At 44.7% G+C, this 23,154-nt stretch overlaps 1 protein-coding gene across 1 annotated transcript in view; it reads left to right on the top strand.

Annotated features, from left to right (window-relative positions):
- Nucleotides 1–23,154, top strand: part of MYBBP1A (MYB binding protein 1a) — a gene marked incomplete at its 5' end in the record, with an annotated part of 58,629 nt that overhangs the window by 17,698 nt on the left and 17,777 nt on the right. Inside the window, 4 exons of the mRNA XM_082008609.1 lie at nucleotides 703–837; nucleotides 2,075–2,186; nucleotides 4,483–4,614; nucleotides 6,467–6,535. Of these exons, the coding sequence (XP_081864735.1) occupies nucleotides 703–837; nucleotides 2,075–2,186; nucleotides 4,483–4,614; nucleotides 6,467–6,535 (448 nt within the window). The remainder of the gene's footprint in view (nucleotides 1–702; nucleotides 838–2,074; nucleotides 2,187–4,482; nucleotides 4,615–6,466; nucleotides 6,536–23,154) is intronic.

Here is a 23,154-nt window from a genome sequence, read left to right as displayed (position 1 = left end):
AGCAGCACACACGCACACAATGCTTAGTGATAACCTGCAGGTAAGAAATAAGGATCTGGGTTTTCTAGTCTAAGGGATTTCAAGTGCCAAACCTGTTTGCAGGTGGAAACCTTAAGAACAAACATTGGTATTGCAGGCACGGTGTCATGTCACTGAATATCTCCACAGGCCTCTGACCTCCGAGTCAGACCATGCAACTACTCCCTAGGCCTACAGAGTTGCTGCTCTGGCTGGAACAAAACTCCCAACAAGTTGTTATTGAGACAGGCAGAGTGCAAATTCTCTCTTTTCAGGGCCAGAAGTGAGGCATGATACAAGCTAGACACAGACATAATGTGTGGTGTGTGTCATGATTTGTCCTCTGTGCGCTGCTCCCTGACATCCTCAGCGCTGCTCTAAAGTGTTATCAGTGCTGCTCTCTAGCCCTTGTTGAGAAGCAGTTCTGCAGTAGCAGGGTTTGAGGCAGCTAGTCTCCTAGGGTTTGTGGGAGCTTTGGAGGAAAGCTGACTCTGATGCCTAAATAGGTGCTTGAAAACGAAGAGCATTAAGTCTCCTCACCCTTTGTGCCACAGCAATAACTGCCTCTTTTGCTGCCCACAGCTTGCACCATTTTTGTTTATGTGATAAGGGTTCATAGCAATCTGTTTCCCAGAGCTCTTTCTGTAGGTAATGGCTTTGGGTTTGTTTTTAATGCTCTTTCAGGAACTCATTGTGCCGAACTAAGCAGTACTGCAAGAGAGTGGATGCCCTGCAAGAAGATTTGCACGCTTTTGTGGAGAGGCTTGTGAAGAAAGCCTGCAAGCACACTGACTCTTCAGTGGCTCTCTATTATTTCAGGTGAGTGTTAAAAAGGAGCGTCTCTGCTTGGTGCTGTGGGCTGGTCTGTAAGAGGCATAAAGTTGCATGTTAAAACAGTTCAGAGAAGTGAGAGAGTCGATGAAGGCTAGGCGCCAAAATCAGTGTCTTACATGAGGGCTAGTCAGTCATCCTGGCAGTCTGAAGCATTTTCAAACAGATGTCCGTGTTTTGGTGATCATCTTCTGTGGGCTCTGTGATACAGGAATGGTCTGGTACAGCTTTGCTGATAGTGATTGGAAGTGCTTCCCTGAGGCTTCATCAGTTGTGTGTGATTCAGTGCGGGGATGAGTGCAATTTATAGTCAATCTGCAAAGATTGTTTTGTAAATACAGTAGTTTACTGTCTCCACGATAGCACAATGAGGACAATAATGATTATGGGTTCTGACCATACGTACCAGGATTCACTCCTTTGCTGCTGAATACAGGTGGGTTAGGATAAGCCATATGTGTATTTGTTGGGAAACCTGATCAATCTTGCTGTTTCCTGGTGTAAATGGAAGTGCCATTTAGCAGTAGGCTCTCTAGTGACTTGCAGGCAGTTTCAGGAGGACCTTCATACTCCGTCTGGGATTTCTCAGCACAGCTGTGTATGCAGTGAGTACCACGTTGCATGGTGAACCTAGTACCGTCAGTGAGTGTTGGGTCTGCAGCACACCTGGCTCTTGGCTGTGCAGGAACTGTGGTACTCCCTGGCAATGTGGGGCTGGCTGTGTGTGCTGCACGGCTCCCTGACAGCTTCCTGGCAGCGGCAGTCCTGAGTGGAGCTGTGCCCAGTTAATACAACATCTCTCAGAAGCAGCAGACTGTCTGCATGCTCTCTCAGTTGATACGCCCAAGTTCTCCAGGCACACAGCAGCCTGGGCTAAGAGGGCTGCACTGCAGTGCTGGCTGAGCTGTGCAAGCTCAGAATTCCTGAGCAAATGCAGAAGTCCTCAAGCAGTGCTAGTCAAAAGCATGAGCTTGAGGAAACCAGGCTGATAGTGGGGATGTCTGACTGCAGTGACAGATAATGAAATGATGCAGCCTCCTAAGATTTGTCTTTAGGTCTAGCAAGAGTGGGTTAGACAGAGAAGGGGCCCTTGTGGACTCTTTAACCTCCCTTGGTACAGAATAAGCTGCCTGCATCAACTGGCCTCTGCCCTCTGCTGGCTTTGCAATGGCACCATGACACTGTGGTAACTGCTATGTTCTCTCCTTTTTCTTTTCTTTTTTAGTGCTTCATTATACCTGCTCAAAGTGTTGAAAGGAAATATGTCTGATAAATCATCAACAACTCCTACCCCTCTGCCAGAGAAACAGATCAACACCATCCCGCAGGCTTGTCAGGTGAGACAGCAGGCTGCTTTTGAGGCGGTGTTTCTTACCAGTAAGGTTGCATTACCCCATGTCACTGAGTGCGTCTTGCTTATTCAGTCTCACTGTTCCTGCTGCCTGCAGATACCTGTCTACATGATTTCTTTTCCATAAAGCTGTCAAATTCCCCATCCCCTTCTGTCCCTTGCCTTCCTGCCTTTGCAGTGCCTCCTTGCTCATAGCCACCAGGGGTTGCTGATGTACAGTGTATCCAGGTTAATTGCCAAAGAAGCCTGATGGATATTTATGCTGCTCTTCTGGCTAATTTGCTACTTTTTCCCATTAACATCTTGGCAGTCACTCTGAGTTCTTTTCTGGGAGGGTGCTGCGAAACAGGGAGGCGCAGGACAGTGGATGAGAGCGAACTCCTATCTCTGAGTTTTGGGCTGAGTTATCTCAGTGTGAAGAGAGTGTATAGCAGCCCTGATTTCAGTGGTAGTTGTTTGCAGGGAGAGTCTTCCTCTGGTTGTGCTATGGGTGTCTGTTACTCAGGGAGCCGTATTGTCTGGTCCCCTTTCACCTACTGTGTCTGCTGAATTTCACAGGTCTCCTGAATTTGGTGACCCTGTATATTGGGCAGCCCAGTCCAGTCACCTCCACTAGAAAGTTAGCAAGTAGTGTTTCACCAGCTAGCCTGATACTTGCCTCTGAACCTCTCAAATTGTGTGCAGGAATTAGTGCCTTAATCCTGTTGACATATTGTGGGGGAGGAAAATAAATAGGGCTACCTCATGACAAGGGAGGGCCTGGAAATTACAGACACTGAGATATTATTAGTGGCTGAAAAGATAGCCAATGTTTCTAAAGGCTTAGTGAGACACTGAGAGTGTTAATCCAAGCAGTTCTTGTTCTGTGCTGGGCCTTTCTGGAAAGAAAAACAAAGTGGGAGATCTGTGTGGAATATAAACAACATACTTGACGTTGAGGCTAGAGTGAGACATGCCTCACAGCATGCTTGTGCAGCTTCACAGGGAAGGCTGTTATTCCTGCGGGAACAGAGCTGTGGTCTTGACCAGCCAAGGGCACAGCCAGCAGCTGAAGTGAGTTGCTGGTTTGAGGGAGGTGACACAGTTCGGTTTACGTGATGCTGCTGGTGCTGGCATTGTGTTGAGGCCAGGAAGGTTTTGCAGTGGGGAACCAGAGACAAAGGTGTGGTGTGTTTCCAGTGAGTAGTGCTTTGTGAGCATGATCTGGAGCTTTTCAGGAAGCAGGAAAGTGGAACTAGAGCAGACCATATGATGCAGTGGCCAAAGTTATGGAAAAGCCTGCTACTACAGAAGAAATTTTTTTTACAGTCAACATCTGCATGGGAGGAGGAATCAATTTTTTTTCCCTGCAGATGTGTATAGACACTTGACTAGGAAACTGAGGTCATACGTTTCAAGATCCATCTCCCCTGTTCCTCTAACCTGTGTTCAGCTGCAGTAGGACTGGGAGTTTGACCTGAGAACAGGACACAACATTAACATGGCTTTAACTTTCTATGGGGCCATGGAATTGCTTGGGCAGAGGTTTGCGAAAGGCCCATCCACTATTGTGAAGGTCACAGCTTTGACCTCCTGGTCCTTAATTTTTCTTTCTTCCCAAAGAGCTGGGATGTGATGCTCCACACTTCGCTTTTCATTCATCCCTGTGGTGTTAGTTTAGATCCATGTGGCCTGTGTAGGTCTCAGCTGGTTGCTGCATGTCTGGGTTTTTTGTTCCCCACCAGAGGGGGATATCAGAGCATCTACACAGTTCTGGGATTGCTGGATCCCTGATCAGAGCTAGGGCTTGTCTGCTGGGTACCTAGAAATCCTGGACATAGCTCCTAAGTCTATGTAGATCTAGATATCTACATACACTAATATCTACAGATTCAGATAGCTCTACAGCTGAGAACACCATGTGCACAACACATCTGCTGCAGGATGGTCTTAATTGCTCTCTGAACCTTACGTGTGCTACACATGCCCACTGCAAACCTAGAAGTACAGCCCCGACACCATACCAAACTACATGCAGTGTATGTAGTCGTACTAGAAAGCTGTGCTGTCCTTCACTAACATGGTCATACGGCTATTGGTACTTGGGAGAGCATGTTTGGGGCCCATTTTGTGTTTCTTCGTGGTTCTGTGTTGTATCTCGTAGGCCTGTATCATATAAGCTGCCCAAGAATATCTAGTTGTTTGAAAAATCTGTGTGCACTGGTAAAAATTAATTAATTCATTGCTAGTGATTCATCCTTGTGTTTCATTGGAAATCTTTTTGTTCTTCTTTCTCTCTATAGCTTTTGAACACAGGTTGTTTGGATATGGAGAGGGTGTCTGTAATATATCAGCAAGCATTGACACAATTCTTGACTAAACGGAACAGTGCCCTTACAAGCTCCATGTTCCATGATCTCTTCACACGCTTCCCGGTAAGTGTTGCTGGCTGTGTGGTATGTTGTCTTCTGCTGGCTCCAAAGTACAGTTGTAATTCTAGGGAATGTACGGAGAGAAACTTCTCCGCTTTATTGTGGGCTTTTAAAACTGCTGTAAAGTTTCCTAGGATCTTTACCTGCGCAGACTCTTAATACTGCATGTTTTGATAGCAACATTGCAGAAGGCCAGGATCTCATTTGTGGTTTGGATTGGGATACTGTACGGAGAATGTAGATTAACAGAAAGCTGCTCTTTCCCTAAGAAGCTCTAATTTTTTAACAGTATTTAAGACAACGTGGGTGAGCAAGGTTTGCACAAAGGCGGAAGGGGCCAGCTTCTTTAAACAGCTAATGTAGCTGCTCTCCAGCTTTGCTCTGACTGCATGCTCCGTTTACCAGTTTTCTTCCAAGAAGGCTGTAGAGCATAGAGTCTAATTTGGCTCTAATCTGTAAGCCAGATGTTCAGACAGTGTCAGTGTCTGAAATGTTTGAGGTATTTCCTGCAAACTTGACCTCTGCCTGGAGTTGGTCTCCACTATGAGGACAGGCCTTGGGTCTGAATGTCATACAGTTCTTCAGGGATTTTTAGGTCCGTGTGAGGTTGAGACAGTTGCCAGAAGCCTTTCTCAAGGTCTCCAACCTTTTAGAATTCAAGTCTAACAGGAGGGTGGGTGGAGACACAGGCTTGTGTAACTGGGCAAAGATGCTTTCAGACTCTGAGGGAATCCACCTGGGAGAGACTTTTGCATACCAGGTTTCTTAGGACACCAGCCTACAATGCCACCTACTTAATTTAGTGAGAGAGGGGGAAGAGAAGGGTTGTGTGCTGCCAACATGGACAGCAAGCTTAAGATCCCATCTGCAGGTTTCTCGAACCCATGGATTCCATGTGACTGTTCCTTGCAGAAATGTCTTTTAAAATCTTTAAGCTCATACCTTTTACAAAACAAAGGTAACAATATACACAGATACTGGCCTGTTGAAAGCTGGACTTTGCCCACTTAGCAGAGCTATCTGTTCTTTTAGTAGTTGTCTTACCCCAAAAAAGAAACTATTTCGGGTAGTATGGTTGGAATAACCATCTGCACAATATGTCAGTGAACTGTGCAGCGAACTGCTGTCCATGCTTTGTCAGGGCCAGACCTTCCAATGCCTGTTAGATGACATTAGAGGTATGTCAGTAAAGTATTTGCAATCCAGATGCTTTCTCATTTCTTGTGTCTGGATTCCTTGTGTCCCTCAATTTGGAAATATGTTGCCTATAAGCATAGGAGTTGGCAGATTAGGCCAGAGCAGAGGTTCATCAAGCCTTGCTGACAATAACCTCTCCTCTAGAAAGATTTTTTTGATCAGGACTTGTTGCAGGCGATAACTTTAAGATAACCTGTCTCCAGGGAGGCTTTCGTCCTGACACAGTTGTTTCTGGCCCCTTTAGCATGTGGGTTCAGAGCTTTCCCCAAGCTCTGACATTCTCCAGTCTTACTCAGCATGTTCTACTTTGCCTCTGGGACTGTTCCTCTGCATGAAGTGAACTGACTAAGTAAAGTGTGGGGCAGATGCAGACTTCAATCAAAAACCAAGCAGAACACAGGAGGTGAAATCTTTGCCTGATTTTTCCAATTTGAGAGTTTTTGTTACCGATTTCCTTGTGATCAAGATTTCACTCAGGGCTGGTGTGAGCAAAGCTGTTAATTTTCAAATAAGCTGTTGCTGATCTCTGGGCACTTTCTTTCTTGTGGCGTTTTCTTCTCACACGAGAAGCTATGTAAAATGTAGACTGTTCTGCTTGAAAAACAAACCTGTCTGTCAACAAACCACTAATAAGAGACTGGGTCTTTCTTTGTTACAGATCATGTGCAAGCCATTAGTAGATACTCTTGTCAAGTCTATCACAGCGGGAGCCAGGCAACATCAGCAGGTAAGAAGGAAAGCAAACAAACAAAGATGTATTAAATAGTTGGAGAAGTCACTTAATCATGGCAGCTCAGATGATGCTTAATATGCTTATTGCTGCCTTTAGGGCTGCCCAGTTTTGAGAAGTGGGCTCCCTGGGGGGAGAGCTTTTGCAAATACTGCCTTGCTGCTTCAGGTATGTGACTGAAATTGTGAAAGTAGCTTATATATTCGCAGTCACGGGGGTTCTTTGGTAGCATCCCCTTTAAAAACTGCCTGCAACTTTCAGGCTTGAGGCATGATTGTTCTAGGAGTTGCCTTCAGTTGCTTATTCCTTGATTACTTTCTTTACTAAGATGTTCCTCTGTATTAATGCCGAGTGTTGTAATCCTTGCCTCCTAATGCTAACTCAAGGTTAGCTTCTTGAGTCTTCCATGCCTTGCCAGCTGTCCTGCATTTTCTAGGCCATGTGTTTCTGTGTCTAGTTTAAAACCACCTGTACCATAGATCCGATTTTTGATGGTTGATTGCATGTGCCTGACTAAAACAAAATTAGCGGAGCCTTATCAATAAAACATTGCAGGGTGAGTGCACAGCTCACTGTTGCATGATCGGGGAATGAGGCCTGTCTGGATTTTCACTGCAGCACGCGCTGCAGTGGGGGTGCCTTCCACACAGTTAATAACCAAAAGCCCTTTAGGCCAGTAGCACTGTGTCTCAAACTTTCCCACCCCCTAGCTGTAACATGCATCTGTCCCCTGCAGAAGTGCATCCTAGATCGACCTTTCTGTTTCATAAATAGCTGTTTTATTGTTTCTGATCATCGGAGGGGATGTGAAGGGCTAGGTATGTGTTTACAGTAAGGCTGCTTTACATTGTCAGTAATTGCATATCAGGCTCTTTTACCCAAGAAAAATACCCAACAAAAAAAGAGAGTGAATTAAGCCATTAGTAATTTCAGTGGATAGAAATAAGGATGTGTTACACAAATAACAAACAAATTAATTGTAAGGCACATACTTGATCCTACCCTCAAGAGACCGGAACAGCATCCCAAGCAGACAGCTTCATTATGTGGGTATCTCTGCTTCCCCACAGGGAATAGCATTGCCCTTCTTTCAGGGCTTCCACAGTTATCTGCTCAAGCTTTGTTTCCAGAGCCTGTTTATCTGTGGGTGGGAGGAGTAGGGGAGGACGTGGAGCGTGCTGTGTGTGGGAGACTGGATAGAGGACATGGATATACTACTGTTTCAACAAAGGCAACGTGGAGAGTAAGCTGTGTAAAGCCTGTGGAGTTTGGAGTTGCAGCATTACATTTTTTGTACACTGCTTTCTTTTCAGGATGTCCAATTTGCCAGGTTTTCAGTTAAGTTTTTCACCGATTCTCAGTGCAAATGTGCTTTGGTGGTACCCTAGCAGGTAGGGGACAGGCTGGATGGGTGTATGTGGCAAAGTGATGTCTTGGGCAAAGCCGGGGGATAACTTCTCTGGAGTCTGCAGCTCCTGGCAGCCACTGTGGGGGGGTGTGAGGTGGAGAGGCTGGGGCTCAGCTACCAGAGGGGCTGTCCTAACAGGAGTCCTGATGACACCAAAGGTCTCCTGGTACCTCTCCAGGCTGGCCTAAGTCAGAGTAAGTGGGGTATTTGCTTCTAATAATTAAACTAGCTTAGTCCCAGAGACATGAGGATTAATTCCCCTTCTAACGCTGCTGTTATTAATGCTGATCATTCTGGCTATGCCTGCTGCGTCTGTATGAACAGCTAATCCCACTGTGATTTTGACTTCTTGGCTCTGCACATCCCTTTGGCAGGGAGTCCTCAGGGCCATGCTGCATGGGGAGAGCCGTGCTCTGTGCGGGAAGGTGGAGGCTCACAGCTCTGGCAAGGTGGCTTGTGTTGGCCTGGTAATGAACCCTGGGCTCTGGCCCAGCAGGGCTGCTGGCCACTATCCCAGCTGGCCTGGGGGGATACCCTTCCCAAGGGGGTAGGAGAAGGGGATGCGCCTTCAGGTTGGGCTTTTAGGTAGTTTTGAACAAAAGGAGAAGTAGTTCATGAGGAGGATGTAAAGGGGGTGTTCCTTCCTTCTCACCCCGAATAAATGGGTGTGAGAGCAGCATGGAGATAGGGGTTCTGTTCCATCTCTCCTGTCAGCCAGACTGATCCCTGAGTGGTTTTGTTTTTTAAAGCCTTTGAAGCAAGATCTTGTGGCCAGCAGCATACATGCCCACCTCTTACTTCAGGAGTCTCTGCTCTTGCTGGGGCCTCTAGTGTAAAGTCAAACTCGACCACTAGCTTGCTTGAGGTGTTCTGCAGCACGTGTCCCTGTGTGCTCAGTAAGCCACAAGGTGTACAGCAGGGCCTGGACCTGCCTGGGGTCTTGTCAAGAAGCAGCAAACTTGAACTGTATGGGAAATGTTGTTCCTGTGCCTTCTGTTGTGGGCTGCTGCAGGTCTGTCGAACTCAATTTCTGGGCAGTTGTAACTGAGAGAGGATCCTCTAGGAAATGCAGGAGCTGTTCAAATGCCGCTCAGCTGACATTGGCTTGGAGAGGAGCAGTCTGGCCTCTTCAGCCCCAGCCATTTGTTCTGACCCTGGGGACCTCGCTGTCTGTCTGGTGCCCAAGCGTTCATGTAATTAAGTCGCAAAATGGACATGAGGATGATTTGACTGAAAACTTCCCTTCTCCCTGCACGCATTTTTTTTTTCTTCCCCTTTTGCTGTGTTTAAAATTAACTTTGATCAGTTCACTGGTCTTGTTCAGGGCACGGAGATGGTCAGTGCAGGTACAGGAGTGGCTGGGTGAAAGCTGCGAGTTGTTTCATCAAACAGCAGTGTTTGTTAATATAAAATTACAGCTTCTGTGAAGTGAATATGAGAATATTGGAAAGCAGAGGTTGTCTGTGTGGACTGTTGGCTGTACCTGATGACTCTGGCAACTGGGTCTTGCATTGCTGCAGCCTTTTTGCATATCCTATCTCCCCCAGTTGCTCACCTCTAAAACCCAGAGAACATCGAATGCTTGGCAGCAGTGTTGTGTCTGTAAAGACAGAAGAGTTTGTAGTTATTGGGTGGATGTTACATGCCATTCTGGGAGGTGCATTTCTTTGGCCTGTGTGATCGCTGTAGAGAAGGGTCTTCTGGAGATACCCAAAGGCAGGTGTATCAGAGGGTACATCTTGATGCAAAGCTTAGCACAGATAAAGGAAGCTTTAGAACAAAAACTTTAGATAGTGTGACTGACTTAAGTTAGCCCTTTTCCTCTGACACTGTTCCTCCTGTCTAAAGCAGCAGTAAGGTTGTTCACCTCCATACTGAAGTAATTTGTGAGATAAAACGAACAGCACTTTGGGGGGTGAGAGCTCTTAAGGCAGTTTTAAACTTGGCTCACAGTGGTTGAGCTGGTAGGTTTTCCTAGCAGTAAGCTCAACCTGTATAACAAGTTTTCAACCAGAATGGTGAATTTGCAATGGTCTGATTGAAACTGAAGCTTGTATATGTGGCCGAGTTCTGTTCCTCTGATGTTACTCCTGGAGAGTGGATGCCTGCAGGAGACAGTAGTTCAGCATTTTCCCTGGAAAAGGAAAGAGCTGGAGAGATTGGTGTCATTTGTGAGTGGGGGAAGGAAGGGCAAGGGATGCTTCACCAGGGAAGGGGGGTTGTCATCCCACCCTGAATTCACTTAGCACCCGTTTAAACCTATACATCAGAAAGATATAAGATGAAGATCTGTGTGACAGTGGATCTGCAAAATCACCTTGTTTCAGGCAGTTCATGCATCTGAGCTGGACTTCTCACCTCTTGTGAGACCACACTGGCTGCTGGACACTATGAGTCATATTCTGCCAGTTCAAATGCACTGTGCCTGGCAGCTGGTACTTTGAATGTTCACTGTTACCTGTTGGCTGGCCTATTTTTCCAACTCTGGATTTCTTGAATTTCTTGAATTTCTTGAAGTGTGGAGCTAAAGAAGAAAGACTGCTATCCCAAAGGTGCCTGTGTGCAGGTTAAAATGCTTCAGGCTTTTAAAAACTAAGCACAGTAACGTTTGGATGTCTTTTACTTACTGAACTGAGAAATCTGTTGGGTTTTGCTGTGGGTTTTGGGTTTTTTTACTAGAGTAGCAATTAGGATCTTTTTTCCTAAACTCTTGTTGATCCTTGCTTTCCCATATGTTTAAGTTAAACCAACATATAACTTAAAGCTGCAGTGTCTTCTCAGAATATGGCCAGCCTCATGTCCATGATGTGTTCTTGCGCTGTTGTCTACTGTAGAAAGAAGTGGGTAGAAATTGTATGAAATCACTACATTGTAAACAGCTACTATGAAGCTTTTCAAGAGGACCTTTAGTGTGTGAGAAGTGCTACAAGTTAAAGTAAAAAAGAAAGAAGGTGGTAAAGAATGAAGTTTTTTGGGTAGTCTAATCCAGCTTGTTGGATGCAGTTCTGAGGACTGAGGTCCTGAGAATCAGTTACACTATGACCTTGTACTTGCTGTAATGGCCAGCAGAAATGTCTTCAGTGGTAGGAAAATGGGACCGGTGCACGTATCACAAGTTTTTTTACATGTAGGCAGTTTTGATAATTTTCTCTTACCAAGAAGGTGCTTACATCTGAGTAAAGTGTAGCTAACATCCCGTACCTGCATAGATGCATATGCTGTAAGTAGCTTAGGTAGGAATGACAGCTAGGGATGTAGTCTTCACTGATAATGCTGGTATTGGAAAAGGACAAGTCATCAAAAATGGAGCTTGTGTTTTACCTTTGTGTTGACCTAGTGTTTAATGAATTGCATTAAGCTTCTGGCACAGATGATCCCATTGGCAGTGCGAAGCCTTGCAGTTAGCCAAGCAGAATGTGGGTGGTGCTAACAGCTGGGGGGGCTTGTGCTGTTTTGTTGACTAAGGATGTTGCTGTCAGTCTGGTGTCTTCCACAAGCGCTAAACACATTCTCTCAAATTCTGTTTAGAAAAAAAATGTACGTGAGCTTGTTCTCGCTTCCTCCTTTCTTAATGCAATTTGATCTTACTACTGCAATTGTTTTCCAGAAGACCTTGACCTTCAAATTACTTCCTTGAGCCTTGTTTCAGTGGGTGCAGTGTTGCTTTTTCGGTATGCACAAAAGGCTTGTTTTTTTGGCTTGTGCTGATGGAGCGTAAACCAGGGATCAAAATGTGTTTAATTTAATGATTATTGCATGACTCAGCTACATACCAGAACCCTCCTGAGCCTTAGGTGAGGAATGTCTTCCTGGTTTATTTTTAGCATCATCAGTATGATGAGCATAGCTACAGTAACATCTAGTTCTGTAATTGTACAGTTTTGGGCTGTCCCTCTGATGCTGTTACAGCACAAACCCCTCGGTGGTCCACTGTTAATTGTGGTGAGGTTCTTACTGCAGTGCTCCCCCCACTCCTTACACGCTGGGACTGCCAGAGGACTGGATGAGTCCGTGAACTAATGCTTCTATCCTAAAAACTTACTCTGTTACTCTGAGGCCCAGGTGAAGAAGGAAAGCGTGTGGCTGGTTGCATTGTAGTACCCAGGCTTACTGCTGATGCAGGCTTCTGCAGTCAAGTGCATATTCCAAGTGCCAACTCTGAACTGGAAACAGGCTGAAGCACAGCTTCTCTGGAAGCCTGGACTGGAACAACTATGCTTTCCCCTGAGATATCCAGCTTGTTGACCAGTGGTATTGGAACTAGTTTGGAAAGGAAGGCTAGTAAATGAAACATGCACTGCTAGCAGGAGTAAGGTGTTGTCCCTGTCTCAGTTGTACTGGCAGACACTTAGACCACTTCTGGTCTGTAACATTTTCCTAGGGTTTAGGCAAATGATTTGATACCTGTCCCTGTTCTTTTCCCTTGGGAAAGGCACTAGGGGTGTATGTTTCCATACAATTACTAAGAGCCTTTGCCATTATTTCTGCACTGCGGTCACGCATTGGTTTGGATACATCCCTGTTGTCTTATTTACATTTAAAGCTATATTGATTGAGGATGTTGCAGTAGCTGGGAGCATAATGATGCTATATTTGTCCATCAAATGAGTTTATGTTCTGTGATTTGGTTAGAACTCTGCAAAGCTGATGTAAGTGCAGAGCTGTCATGAAACTAATAAAAGTCATTTTACTTAGTGTGAAGATAAGAATGGGCACTGAGACAGAGTTCAAAATGTCATCTTCTGTCATATAGATTCATTAATATTTCAAAATGTGTTTTTAGAAAGCAGTCTGTGACAAGCAACCCTTTAAGATATATCTAACAGAGAGTGTATTTTAGGTAAGTTGCTAATTAATCTTGGTGCTTTGGCAGTCTCCCCAAAGGGATCAAACATATATATACATAATTTTACAGAGCTGAAGCAATTCTGTGCCAGAGCAGCCATCACCAGAAGAATAAAATATGATCCCAAAGTCCTGCCTAAGAGGACTTGACTGGGTGACAGTTATCCTTCTGAACAGTTTATGTTTTATGTAAATATCTAAGTTAAAAGGTAATTAAATTTCAATGCAGGAAGAACAGTAAAAGCATCGCAAAGCATCAGAAGCCAGCACCCCTCTGTGTGTATGTGCAGGAGTATTCCTCCTCGTGCTCTGACAGATGAATGGGTCACTACATTAATGCAAGGTGCCTTGCCTGCATTTTCACAGATAGTTTCCAGCAGGTGGTATAGGAAAGACTTGTTATGGAATATTTTGCATAAGCTGTTACTAACAATGAAGCAAAATGAACCTCCCCAGATAAGTACCAGCACCAGTTCAGTTCTACGTCCTTTGCATCAGAAATGAGAACCGGGCTGCTGATGCAGCTGATGATGGTACCATTCCTTCAAAGCATCCTCCATCCCCTCGGCAGCGGTAGGGGACACTGTGCCTGTGTCCTCTGTAGAGGTATCACTAGGGAGGGCTTGTCCCAGGGTCCGGTTGAGGTGAGCAGACCTTCAGAGGGTGAGTTACCCACAGGCAGTGATAACTTCTTGTGTGATACAGCTTTACAGTGGCTATTGCCTGCAGACATCTTCCTTTTTGTCTTCCTCTGCTCAGTATCCACCCTCTCTTCAGTGAAGAGAAATCATTAGCAGCTGGAAAATGTATGTCCAACTGACATGCTTTGGCTCCAGTTGGTGTCCTGTTCCTGTTTTTGTTTTGTATAAGGAGATGGTCAAGGAGATCCTGTGTTATAGCAAGGTAAAGCTGAACTATGGGTGGGCTCTGGCACATTTTTATGCTATCTGATCATGAGCCAGCAAAGCCCCGTGACATGAACTACCTCTAGGTATGTAAACTGTTCTTCTGAAGTTGAAGGGGGAACAGTTGAATGCTTGAGTGCTTTCCTGGGCCAGGGCCAGAGCCAGAGTGCTCTACATTTTTGTGTAGAGATTTTTAATTCATAGGTCTTTAGGATGGTTGTGGGTTGCCAGCCTTTCATTTTTGAGAGGGTCTCTTGCATTGGGAGAGCTCAAAGAAACTGTCTTCCTTTGCTGAGTTGGAGGATGTTGACTGCATCTATAAATAGTCTCTGTTTTTTGGAAAGGTGTCTGATGCCATAGTAAAATGTAGCTCTCTGCAGTGAACTGCTTTATAAGGCATGTTTCTCTCATACTTTCCTCTCACTTGTGTGAGATGGATGAAAATTAAAAAAAAAATATTTAAATTTTTCAGGTCCTCCTGACTGCATTTAAGCTGAGCGCTTGAAATCCCGTGGCATGAGTCTTGTATTTGCGTTGAGAACTTCGTGTACTCATGGTGTATTTCAGTGGAACAGGGGACCCCATCACTGAGTCTGCAGGGTCTCTTTGAAACATCATGCATGTTGTTAGCTGTTTGTTTTTTCCGTCATACTGGGTTTTTTGGTTGTATTTCTTGGTGCCTTTTAATGATCCCTGTGTCTTTTGCAAAAAATGTCTAGCAGATAGGTGCCTGCATTGCCCACATACAAATCCATAGTGATACCAGGCATTAATTGCCTGGCACAGAGAAACTGCCCTGTTAGCAGTCCCAGTCTTTATATTCCAGCATACTCAGTGCAGCACAAACGGAACATGAAAAAGCTCCTACTTGCCTCTTTATTGTGATTCTAGAGATAGAGACTGTGTTTTTTCTGCTCGCTACTGTTCAGTTCATTGTGTTGATCATGTAGCAAATCCTCAGTAATGGAGGAAACATTCTAGACTGTTGCTGGGAAGAAATAAAAAAATTAAAAGGTCACATACACTTCAGTTGTTACTGTAGACGCAGCTGCTGGCAAGAGCTATCCAAGGTTGGGACTGGTCAGTAGCATTAACAGCCCTGCATATCGCATGGACTTGCTGAGTTAGGTATAGACCGTATTGCAGCCATTTTCCAAGACTGAGTAATTTCCTAGCCTACCAAATTAAACTTGCCATCTGACACATGGGGAGTTGATAGTTTTTAAGAAGAGTGAACCACCCAAGTGTGTTCTGCTCAGCCTGACAAACATATCCTCTTCGACAATTTGATGAGTAGATATTTGTGTAGAGCAAATGGGAAAAGTTTACTTGGAGGCAAGGTCATTGCCCTGTATTTAATAACAGTGGAACAAAAACAGGAGGGGAAGAAATGTCTGTGGTTGTGATGAAGTTGGTGACTATCTCAGTCATATGGGCTCGAGTTATATTCATGCTACAAAATACTATAAAAACATCAGGATAGAATCCTGCTCTGTTGAAGTTTTGGGTAATGCTTTCTGCTGTGTTTACAGTGGGCTGTTGGATCTTGGTTTGGAAATACTAGAAGGTGTGTTGGAAGGTGTGTTTTGTTGGCAAGTGAAGAAAAATTAGGGCTTCTGCAGCGTAAAATGAAATGCCAGCCTGGGTTGTATTCACTGACAAGGATGCTCTTAAGAGTTCGTGTAGAAAGGGGTGTAGGTCCCTTTTTGTTGCAGTTTGGGGGTGGGGGAGGAATGGGGCTTGGCTGCTTCTGTTTCTGCTTTCTCTTGGCATGTATTAAAATGCCACTCTGCAAATGTTAAAGCACAAGAAAGGACTTGAGATTCTCTGCAGGATTTCTCAGCAACCTCCTAGCAGAACAGGGTCTCAAACGCCGTCCTGCTCCCCAAGGGCAATGTGCAGTCTGTCATATCATGGTGCTTCTCTCAATGGCTTCTGCAAAATGAAAAGATCTGCTGGCAAGCATCCGAATCGATGAATCTACCAAGTTCAACCCAGTACAATTTCCAACTTTTTTTGCTTAGCAATGCTGTTTATTTCAGTGTTCCAAGCTAACAATTTTACTGACGTGTGAGTACTTTTATACTGCTTGAAAGCTAAACTTCAATAGTTGACATTTGAGTGAATTGGAATTCTAATTTCTCATTATCTGCTGATAAATGTTCTGAAAAGATGAAAACCTTTGTCCTTGCAACATCAAGACTGGTCTAGGGAATCGGGGACAGCAGCTAAAAGGCACACAATGCCTAGGCAACATGGTGGGTTTTTTTATTTTTTTGAACGCGTACTGCTCTTAAATTTCCTAAATTATTAAATTTGATTTCAGCAAAGTCTCTTTAAATAGGCTGCGTTATGCGGTAGCTGCCTTCTGAATAGCCTAAAGAAAATCCTATTGCATGTCTGTCCTGAATTGAGGAAAATTGTCTTTGTTGTGCAGAGGAGACATCTGGCTTAGAAGGTGTTGGGAGGAGCAGCCAGGTGAGGGAACTGGAGGGGACAGTTTTGGTTTTGGTGTGTGAGTCACTTGAGGTGTCAGTGGAGCTTCTTGATGTTTGATAACACGATGTGTATGCGTGTAAAATAAAAATTGACAAAATGAAAGCTCTGGGGCTAGGTTGGGTTTTTCTCAAGAGGAAAACCAGGGTCCAGAGGAAGGATAGTGCCGCAGATGATTTCGCAAGAGGTTTCTTGATATTTGGTAATGTTTCTTTGAGCCTCAGCTACTGGGACATTCTGTGAGAATCTTTCCTTTTATTTCTTAACAAAAGGGCATTTCTTGCTCTGGTGTTTAGAGTGAGGAGCTTGTAAAACTGAAGTGGAACTGCTCCAAAATAAACAGTGCCACATTGAGAAACCAAATCGTCTTAGATTTTTTTTTTTAAAAATGTGACTTTGTTCTTAACTTGGGAGAGAAGTGTATTTGGGAGTGGGGAGGGAAATGGGCATATTTCCTGATTTTTTTTTTTTTTTTTTCTTTAAATGTGGGAAGGGAGAAGCTTGGAAGCATCGCACAGAATTGGTTGCTGTTCTTTTCTCCTCTGGTCTCAGTATGTCCTGTGGTACCACTGTTCCCCACCAATGTTTCAGTCCTGGGTATTATGGAAAGAGCAAGAAAACATCAATGCACATGGGTGCTCGTCTGTGTTCCTCTACTGATTTATCGTGTGTTCTCATGGCTCACTTAATTACCACATCTTTTTAAGAATTTTGGATAAGAAGATACATTTTTTAGATATTTTTTTTTTTTGGTGGGAAACATTAAGACTGATTTGCCTTTCTGATATGGTAAGTGGTTACCCCTGGGAGAAATGATTCTCTGTGTTCACCAAAGCAGCAGATCAATATATGGATTGGTCTGTATGGATTGCTGTGTCCTGCGGGTCTGCCTGCTAGCCTCTGGTGAAAGAAGAGCGCAAGGTAAACACTGTCTTTCCCAGCCCTCAATGCACACTGTCTCTGTCTTCGTGGTATGCACATGAAACATTGAAAGCCAATGCCATCAGCCAGGCCTGGCCCAGGAATCCAGCCTCTTACTTTAGATGTTCACTGCTTTGTCCGCCCAAATGTCCTGCAGACCCTTCATCTTGGGCAGAAAGCCTGCCACTGAAGCTCAGTATTTAAGGTGCAGATATCCTCTGAAAAACTGCAGTGTCAAATCTTCCCCCTGTGTGTCCTGACACATCTCTACTGCCTTTAAAATCTATGACCATCTTATTTCTGTCACTAGTTCTTGTTAGACTGTAGTGACCGTAGGAGGGAGCTTCGATTTATCTATCTATCTATTTATTTATTTATAATTAATTTTTTCCTCCTCCTGTCCCAGCTGCCAGCGAGAACAGTGCCGAAGAAAGCAGCTCTACCTGTGCCCACTTGTACTGGGCACAAATGTCCTGCTGCACCCCTTGTCCTGAGCAGGCTTTCACAAATGGGTTCCTCTAGTTAGGCAAGTCTAAGACAGGGCTTTTGCTCTGACGAGAACATCCTCCAGAACACTGTTTGCAGAGGAACCAAGCGTGGAAGAAAATCCACTCCTCAGCAGCAGTGGAGAGAACATGAATTGCAGTAATCTGATGAAACAAATTAAGTAATGATGTTTTAGGGCATGAAGAAACCTGTATGTAAGTGAATACTGTATATATGCACTGGTCTGCAGGCACGCTGTTCCAGTGTCTTGACTGCTAGTGCTAGGTTTTCTGCTAGCTCATGTACATTTAAAAAAACATAGTGGTGTGACTTTGTCAGTGAAGGCAATGACTATTTTTACCTGTAGGGCTAAGGCTGACGTAGCTAGTGTAGGTGCAGCTGCATTATATAAAGGTGGTTTCTGTGGGGTGTAGCTTATTCCACATTTTCCATAATTCCAGATGGAGCGGTGGTGGTTTAAGTGCTTGTGTCTTGCAACAGCTGTTTTCATGTTGTGGAGGAGGAGGATGTGCCAGCATAGCTAATGTGATAAAACTTTCTGTGGTGTAGACAACTACTCAGTAGCAGCAGAATAAAGTTAACAGCCCATCTGATTGATGCCACAGCTGCTGTTCGGGGCCTCGGGAATAGTAGTAGAATTGTATAGATTTCTTAGCTTCTCATTGCTGCTGCTTAAAGCAGGACATCTGAGCCACGGGTGAGAAGGTTTATGAAGGATAATAAAAATTAAGAGGGGAGAGGAGTCAACAGGAGGGGTAGAAAGATGGAGATGTCTCCACAGTCAGTTTGTCACAATTCCTGTCTTCAGGGAGCTTTGTTCTTTTTCAGTAAGCAGGGTAGTAAAACCTCAAATCCAAAAGCAGAGCTTCCAAAGTGGGGACCAAGATCTGAGTGTACCACCACATCCTGTGCAGTTGGTTTTCTCTTACAGGCGTTTTAGCAAGAGATTTCCACCATCCCCGAGTCATTGGTGTTGAGCCTCTCTCGTGGAGGTGAGAGACCCAATTCGCCTGCTTCCCAGGAGGTCGTGAGCAGGTGATCGCTTTTCCATTTTTTCCATTGCTGAGATAGTGACTGGGAAGTTGACCTGCGCTAGGAATTACTGGGGTCATATGTTCCAACAGCTTAAGAGGACACATAAACCCTCGGGTTCACAAACTACTGTTTAGCTTGTTTAGAAACTAGCTAGAGAGGGGGATGTTCGCTGTTTCAGAGGTTTAGAAATAAAAGTTAACACAAAACCCCCCACAAACTCAACAGCTCATTGATAATTTTTTGCACTCAAGAAGGCCTAAAGAGATCATCTGCATGATGACGATCAAATGAGCAAAATTTGTCTCATGTGTGACAATTATTTTCAGTGTGCTAATATGGAAGCTGTTGTGAGTTGTTTAAAGGTTTCTGGATCCTGCTGCATCTGTGGAAATCTGCTTTTTTTACTAGGAAGGAAGAACAGGTACAATCTACTTTGCATGGAGCTGGCTTGCAGTGCAGGTTGGCTTATTCTAAAACACTGAAAATTGGAAGAGCTTGATGACCTAGGATGTTTGGTGGGAGTACACTGAGGATGATTGCCTTTCTCATCCAACGTTGTCAAATGTGATTTAGGTATCATGTAAATGTTTTACATGTTGTAATTAACTAGCCTTGCAAAATTTTTCTCATCCATTTGTCGCAGAAACTTAATTTAAGCTGTAAAATATGATTTGTTTTGATCACTTTTTGGCAAGGAGAATTTTGTTCCTGGGCTCATAAATGTCCTATTTGGTGTTTTTTTGGCAAGGCCAGACTGAGGGAGGGCTAGGAGGAAGCTCCTTTCTGGCCCAGAGCATGGTGTTTGGGGCACAGGGAAGGTGTGGGAGCAGGGGTGGTGGTTCGTGGGTGGGGGTTTCTGGTTAGTGTTTACTTCTTCTGCATTGTTGTGCCTTGTCTGCTCCTGGAGGCAGGAGGGCAAATTTGCAGACCTAGAAACTGCCATCTGGTAGGACAGGTTCAGTGCTGGCCACGTTCTATCCTGCTCACGTTCTGCCTGCCTCAGACAACAGCATTGCACCTTGTCAAGGCCGGCTGAGGGAACGTCTTGAAGGAGCCGATTGACCAGTCTGGAGGCACTGGATTGTAGCAGGAAATACTGAATTCAGGTCCTGAGCCAGATGATCATGCAGAGGGGATTTTCATGGTCTTTGCTGGGCCAGCATGAGCTCTTTCTGACTCTGCTTGCAGGCACCAGGAGCCTGTGTAGTGACGGGTAACACGGCGTCCCCGCTGAGCGCCGGCGGCGCGGCCTGGGCAGCGCGCTGCGGCGCTGCTGCCACGCGGGCCTGCGTTGCCTGTGTCCCCGCATCCGGCAGGCCCCGCGGGCGGGAGCTCTGCGTGGGAGGCTTTCTGGTACCGGCCGTGCAGCGCGGCGCGGCTCCGCTTGAGCCTGGCGCCGGCTCTGGGCCGGGCGGGACGCGGGATGCAGCCAGGAGCAGGGTGCAGGAAAGGCGCTTGGGGTAAAAGTAGGTGTCAAATTTATGATGCTGCCTTGGAGCATTGGCAGCATGTTTTTAAACCAAGGAAGGGCTTTGCCTTATCCTTCCTTCCCCTTGAATTTGAAACATAGGTGAAACCTGTGTGCCTGCACGTGCCACGTGTGAAATGCTGCGGTCACAGCTTGTGGACTGGGGGAAATTGATTTGGCAAACGTTTCTTAATCACCTCTGGTTTTCACTTTTTCATCTAGAGCCTACAAGTAGATTTGGTGTGTTTTAAGTAAATAATTGGTGTTTGGTGCTTGCTCAGTGAGGATACTTGTTAAGGATCTTGAAGGATAATACGTTGTTTGCCCTTAACTTTGGAAAGAATCCTTTTTTTCCCTGTTTTCACCTGCTCCAGAGCATTTGCAGCTTGGTCCCGTTAAGGTTAGCAGGCTGTATGAAAATCCAGAGCTTTAAGTTAGTCACAAGTTTAAGTCCTCTGTTAAATACTGTCATGACAGTTCTCAGCCAAGAGGACTGTCTTGCCCGCAGCGTTGGAGTGCTCGGTCTTTTGTAATTCTGATTATAATGTGTCAAGGAAGGTTGTGAAACTTGTGCAATATATAGCATAAATTGAGCTGCCGTTGCTTCTGAACAGCCTGCTGTGAATTTGCTGTACGGAACAGGGAGCGCCGGTGATGTGGGCCTTATTCTCCTTTCCCTCTGATAATTTGCCCTTTTGAATAAGCTTCTAGGCTGTTCCTAACTTGGACTCTGCCTGCCAAACCGTTATCAGACAGACTCGTAGCTTATAGGCTCAGAAATGCTCAAATGCATGAAACAAGTGTGGTAGAGAAATGAAAAGCAAGTCCTGAAACTCAAGAACGCTCAGTTGGAGCCTTTCTCTCCATCCCACACCCAATGTAAATGTAAAAATAGAGTAGTTTAACTGTGGGAGCAGAAATGGGGATAGATTGGCACTTGCTTCATGGCTTTGCATGCTGTTTTCTTTTTACAAAAGCTTTGACAGTAATTGGAGGAGACTTTTGCTGTGGTGCTCTGGATATCCTGCCTTGTAGTAATAAATGACAGGTTATTCTCCTATAACCAATAGTCCTGTAAGCTGGAGTGTGCTGTGGGTTTGGGTTTTTGTGGGGTGGGTGGTTGTGTTTTTCTTAAAACATGTAACAAATTGCAGATAGCTGAGGAATTTATTTCATAGTTTGACTATTACTTAAAATTCAAAGAAAGCTTATTTAGAATTTCCCATATTCTTGGCATATGTTCTCTTATCCCAGCTTTCCTGGTAGCATGTCACAAATGCAGTATGTGATTCATGTGATTGCAATCTCAAAGGGCTTGGTAGGTGAGAATTTCTAGAAGTGCAATTTTTTTCCATATCCCTATGGTTGTAGAATAGCCTTAAAGCTGAGGATTACATACGGAGAGCTGCTGTTTTATAACATGTGCTGGCACTGGTTCAGATGTGCTGGCAGGTCAGGTTATGCTGTAGCTTTGCTGCTGTAGCATGTATGCCAGAAGGGAGACATCAGTGCTCTGAAATACCAGTAGCTTGTATGGTGTGATACCACCTGTATGTTTGTGTCTCCTGGACTTCCAGGAGCAGTGAAATGATGATAGCACTAAAGCTCCTGATGCTTCTTCATCTCTAAAAATATATTTGAGTTGCATAAACTTGTGATTTGCCGTGTAACATTTTCTTTTTATATATGTATTATATATATAAAAGGAAAAAGAAGCTCTTGCCCTGCTGGTGACATGATTCATGTTGACAAAACCGTGTCCATGATGCAAAAATAATAGGCATAAGGTGGGTAAAATCCATCTTGATATCTTTGGTAAGCCTTTAAACTCCCTGCTGCTTCTGTTGCAATGTGCAGGGAGGTCTGATGTAGCTCAGATACTGTCCTGGGTCAGACCTAATGAGGCATTTCTGTCCTGCCATGTGCTTCAGGTAAGCCAGTTAAACTTACCTCCTCTCTCCTGTAAGCTGGAAATGCCATAAGGGAATTTGGAAGGTTAATCAGCTGTAGCCTGCAAGCTGCTTTGAGATCATCTGACAAAATGGCTGTGTGAAAACTCAGACTTTGTGTTTGGCGTGTTGCAGTGTGGGCACATCTTTGGTTTCTTGCTCCTCCGATGGTGGCAGTGGGTAACTACTGATTTCAGTGTCTTTTCTCATGGGAGTGTGTCTGTGCAGTATCTTTTTTCACATGCTTGCAAAGCCACCTCCAGCCAGACTCCTAAAACGCTTGAGACTGAGAAAAGCATTTCTTTCTGCATCAGAAACAAGTGTCTTCCTATTAACGGTGTGTTTTTCTTTGGAAAAAAACCCCTGAATTTAGCTTGGGCCTTCACCTCTTCAACATTGCAAACAGAATCTGCACCATTGCAAAGGCTTGTTTGGTTTTGGGCTTTTCTCTTTCAGAACTGCAGGGATTGAAAGACATCTTGATTTGTTCCCTCCATCCAGATCACCTGGATGCTGGCTGGGGAGAACTGCCGTTCTGACCTACGCGGCTGCTATGCCTGTGCCAGATATTTGCTTTCAGTAAGAAAACAGTGACTGAATTGGTAGGGGTTAATCTGTCGCTTGCCATTTTAAATAGTCAGGCTGCATGTCTTGTCCTTCACTGCGAAAGGTAGAGGTAGGTTGTATAACCCAGCAACGCCACCAGCTTGCACTCCTTTTTAGCATCTAAATAAGGTAGGTGAGCACATCTGGGAATTACCAGCACATCACTGCAGTGAGCACGTTTACTCTATTTCAGAAAGAAGTCTTGACTGTTTATACTGAATGGCGTTTTGTGTAATCATTGTAGATAAGAAAGAAGTAAGCAAAGCTGGCAGAAAATCACAGGGTCAGCACTGCTGTTAGTTACTGTGTGTTCTCTTCTCCCACGTGGACTGATAATGAACTTTTCTGCCTCATTTAGTCATATGGTTGATAGATATATGTGGGAGTGTATGTATGTATCTACTATCCTTGCTTGAATAGACTTTGCTTTTATTTATTTTTGTACTATTTTATGGTCTTTCTTTTTAAAAACTGAC

This window comes from Phaethon aethereus, assembly GCF_964289735.1.
Source record: "Phaethon aethereus genome assembly, chromosome: 19".
Taxonomy (NCBI): Eukaryota; Metazoa; Chordata; class Aves; order Phaethontiformes; family Phaethontidae; genus Phaethon; species Phaethon aethereus.
The sequence above is the reverse complement of the archived record's forward strand: the minus strand, read 5'-3'. Positions and strand labels throughout refer to the sequence as shown.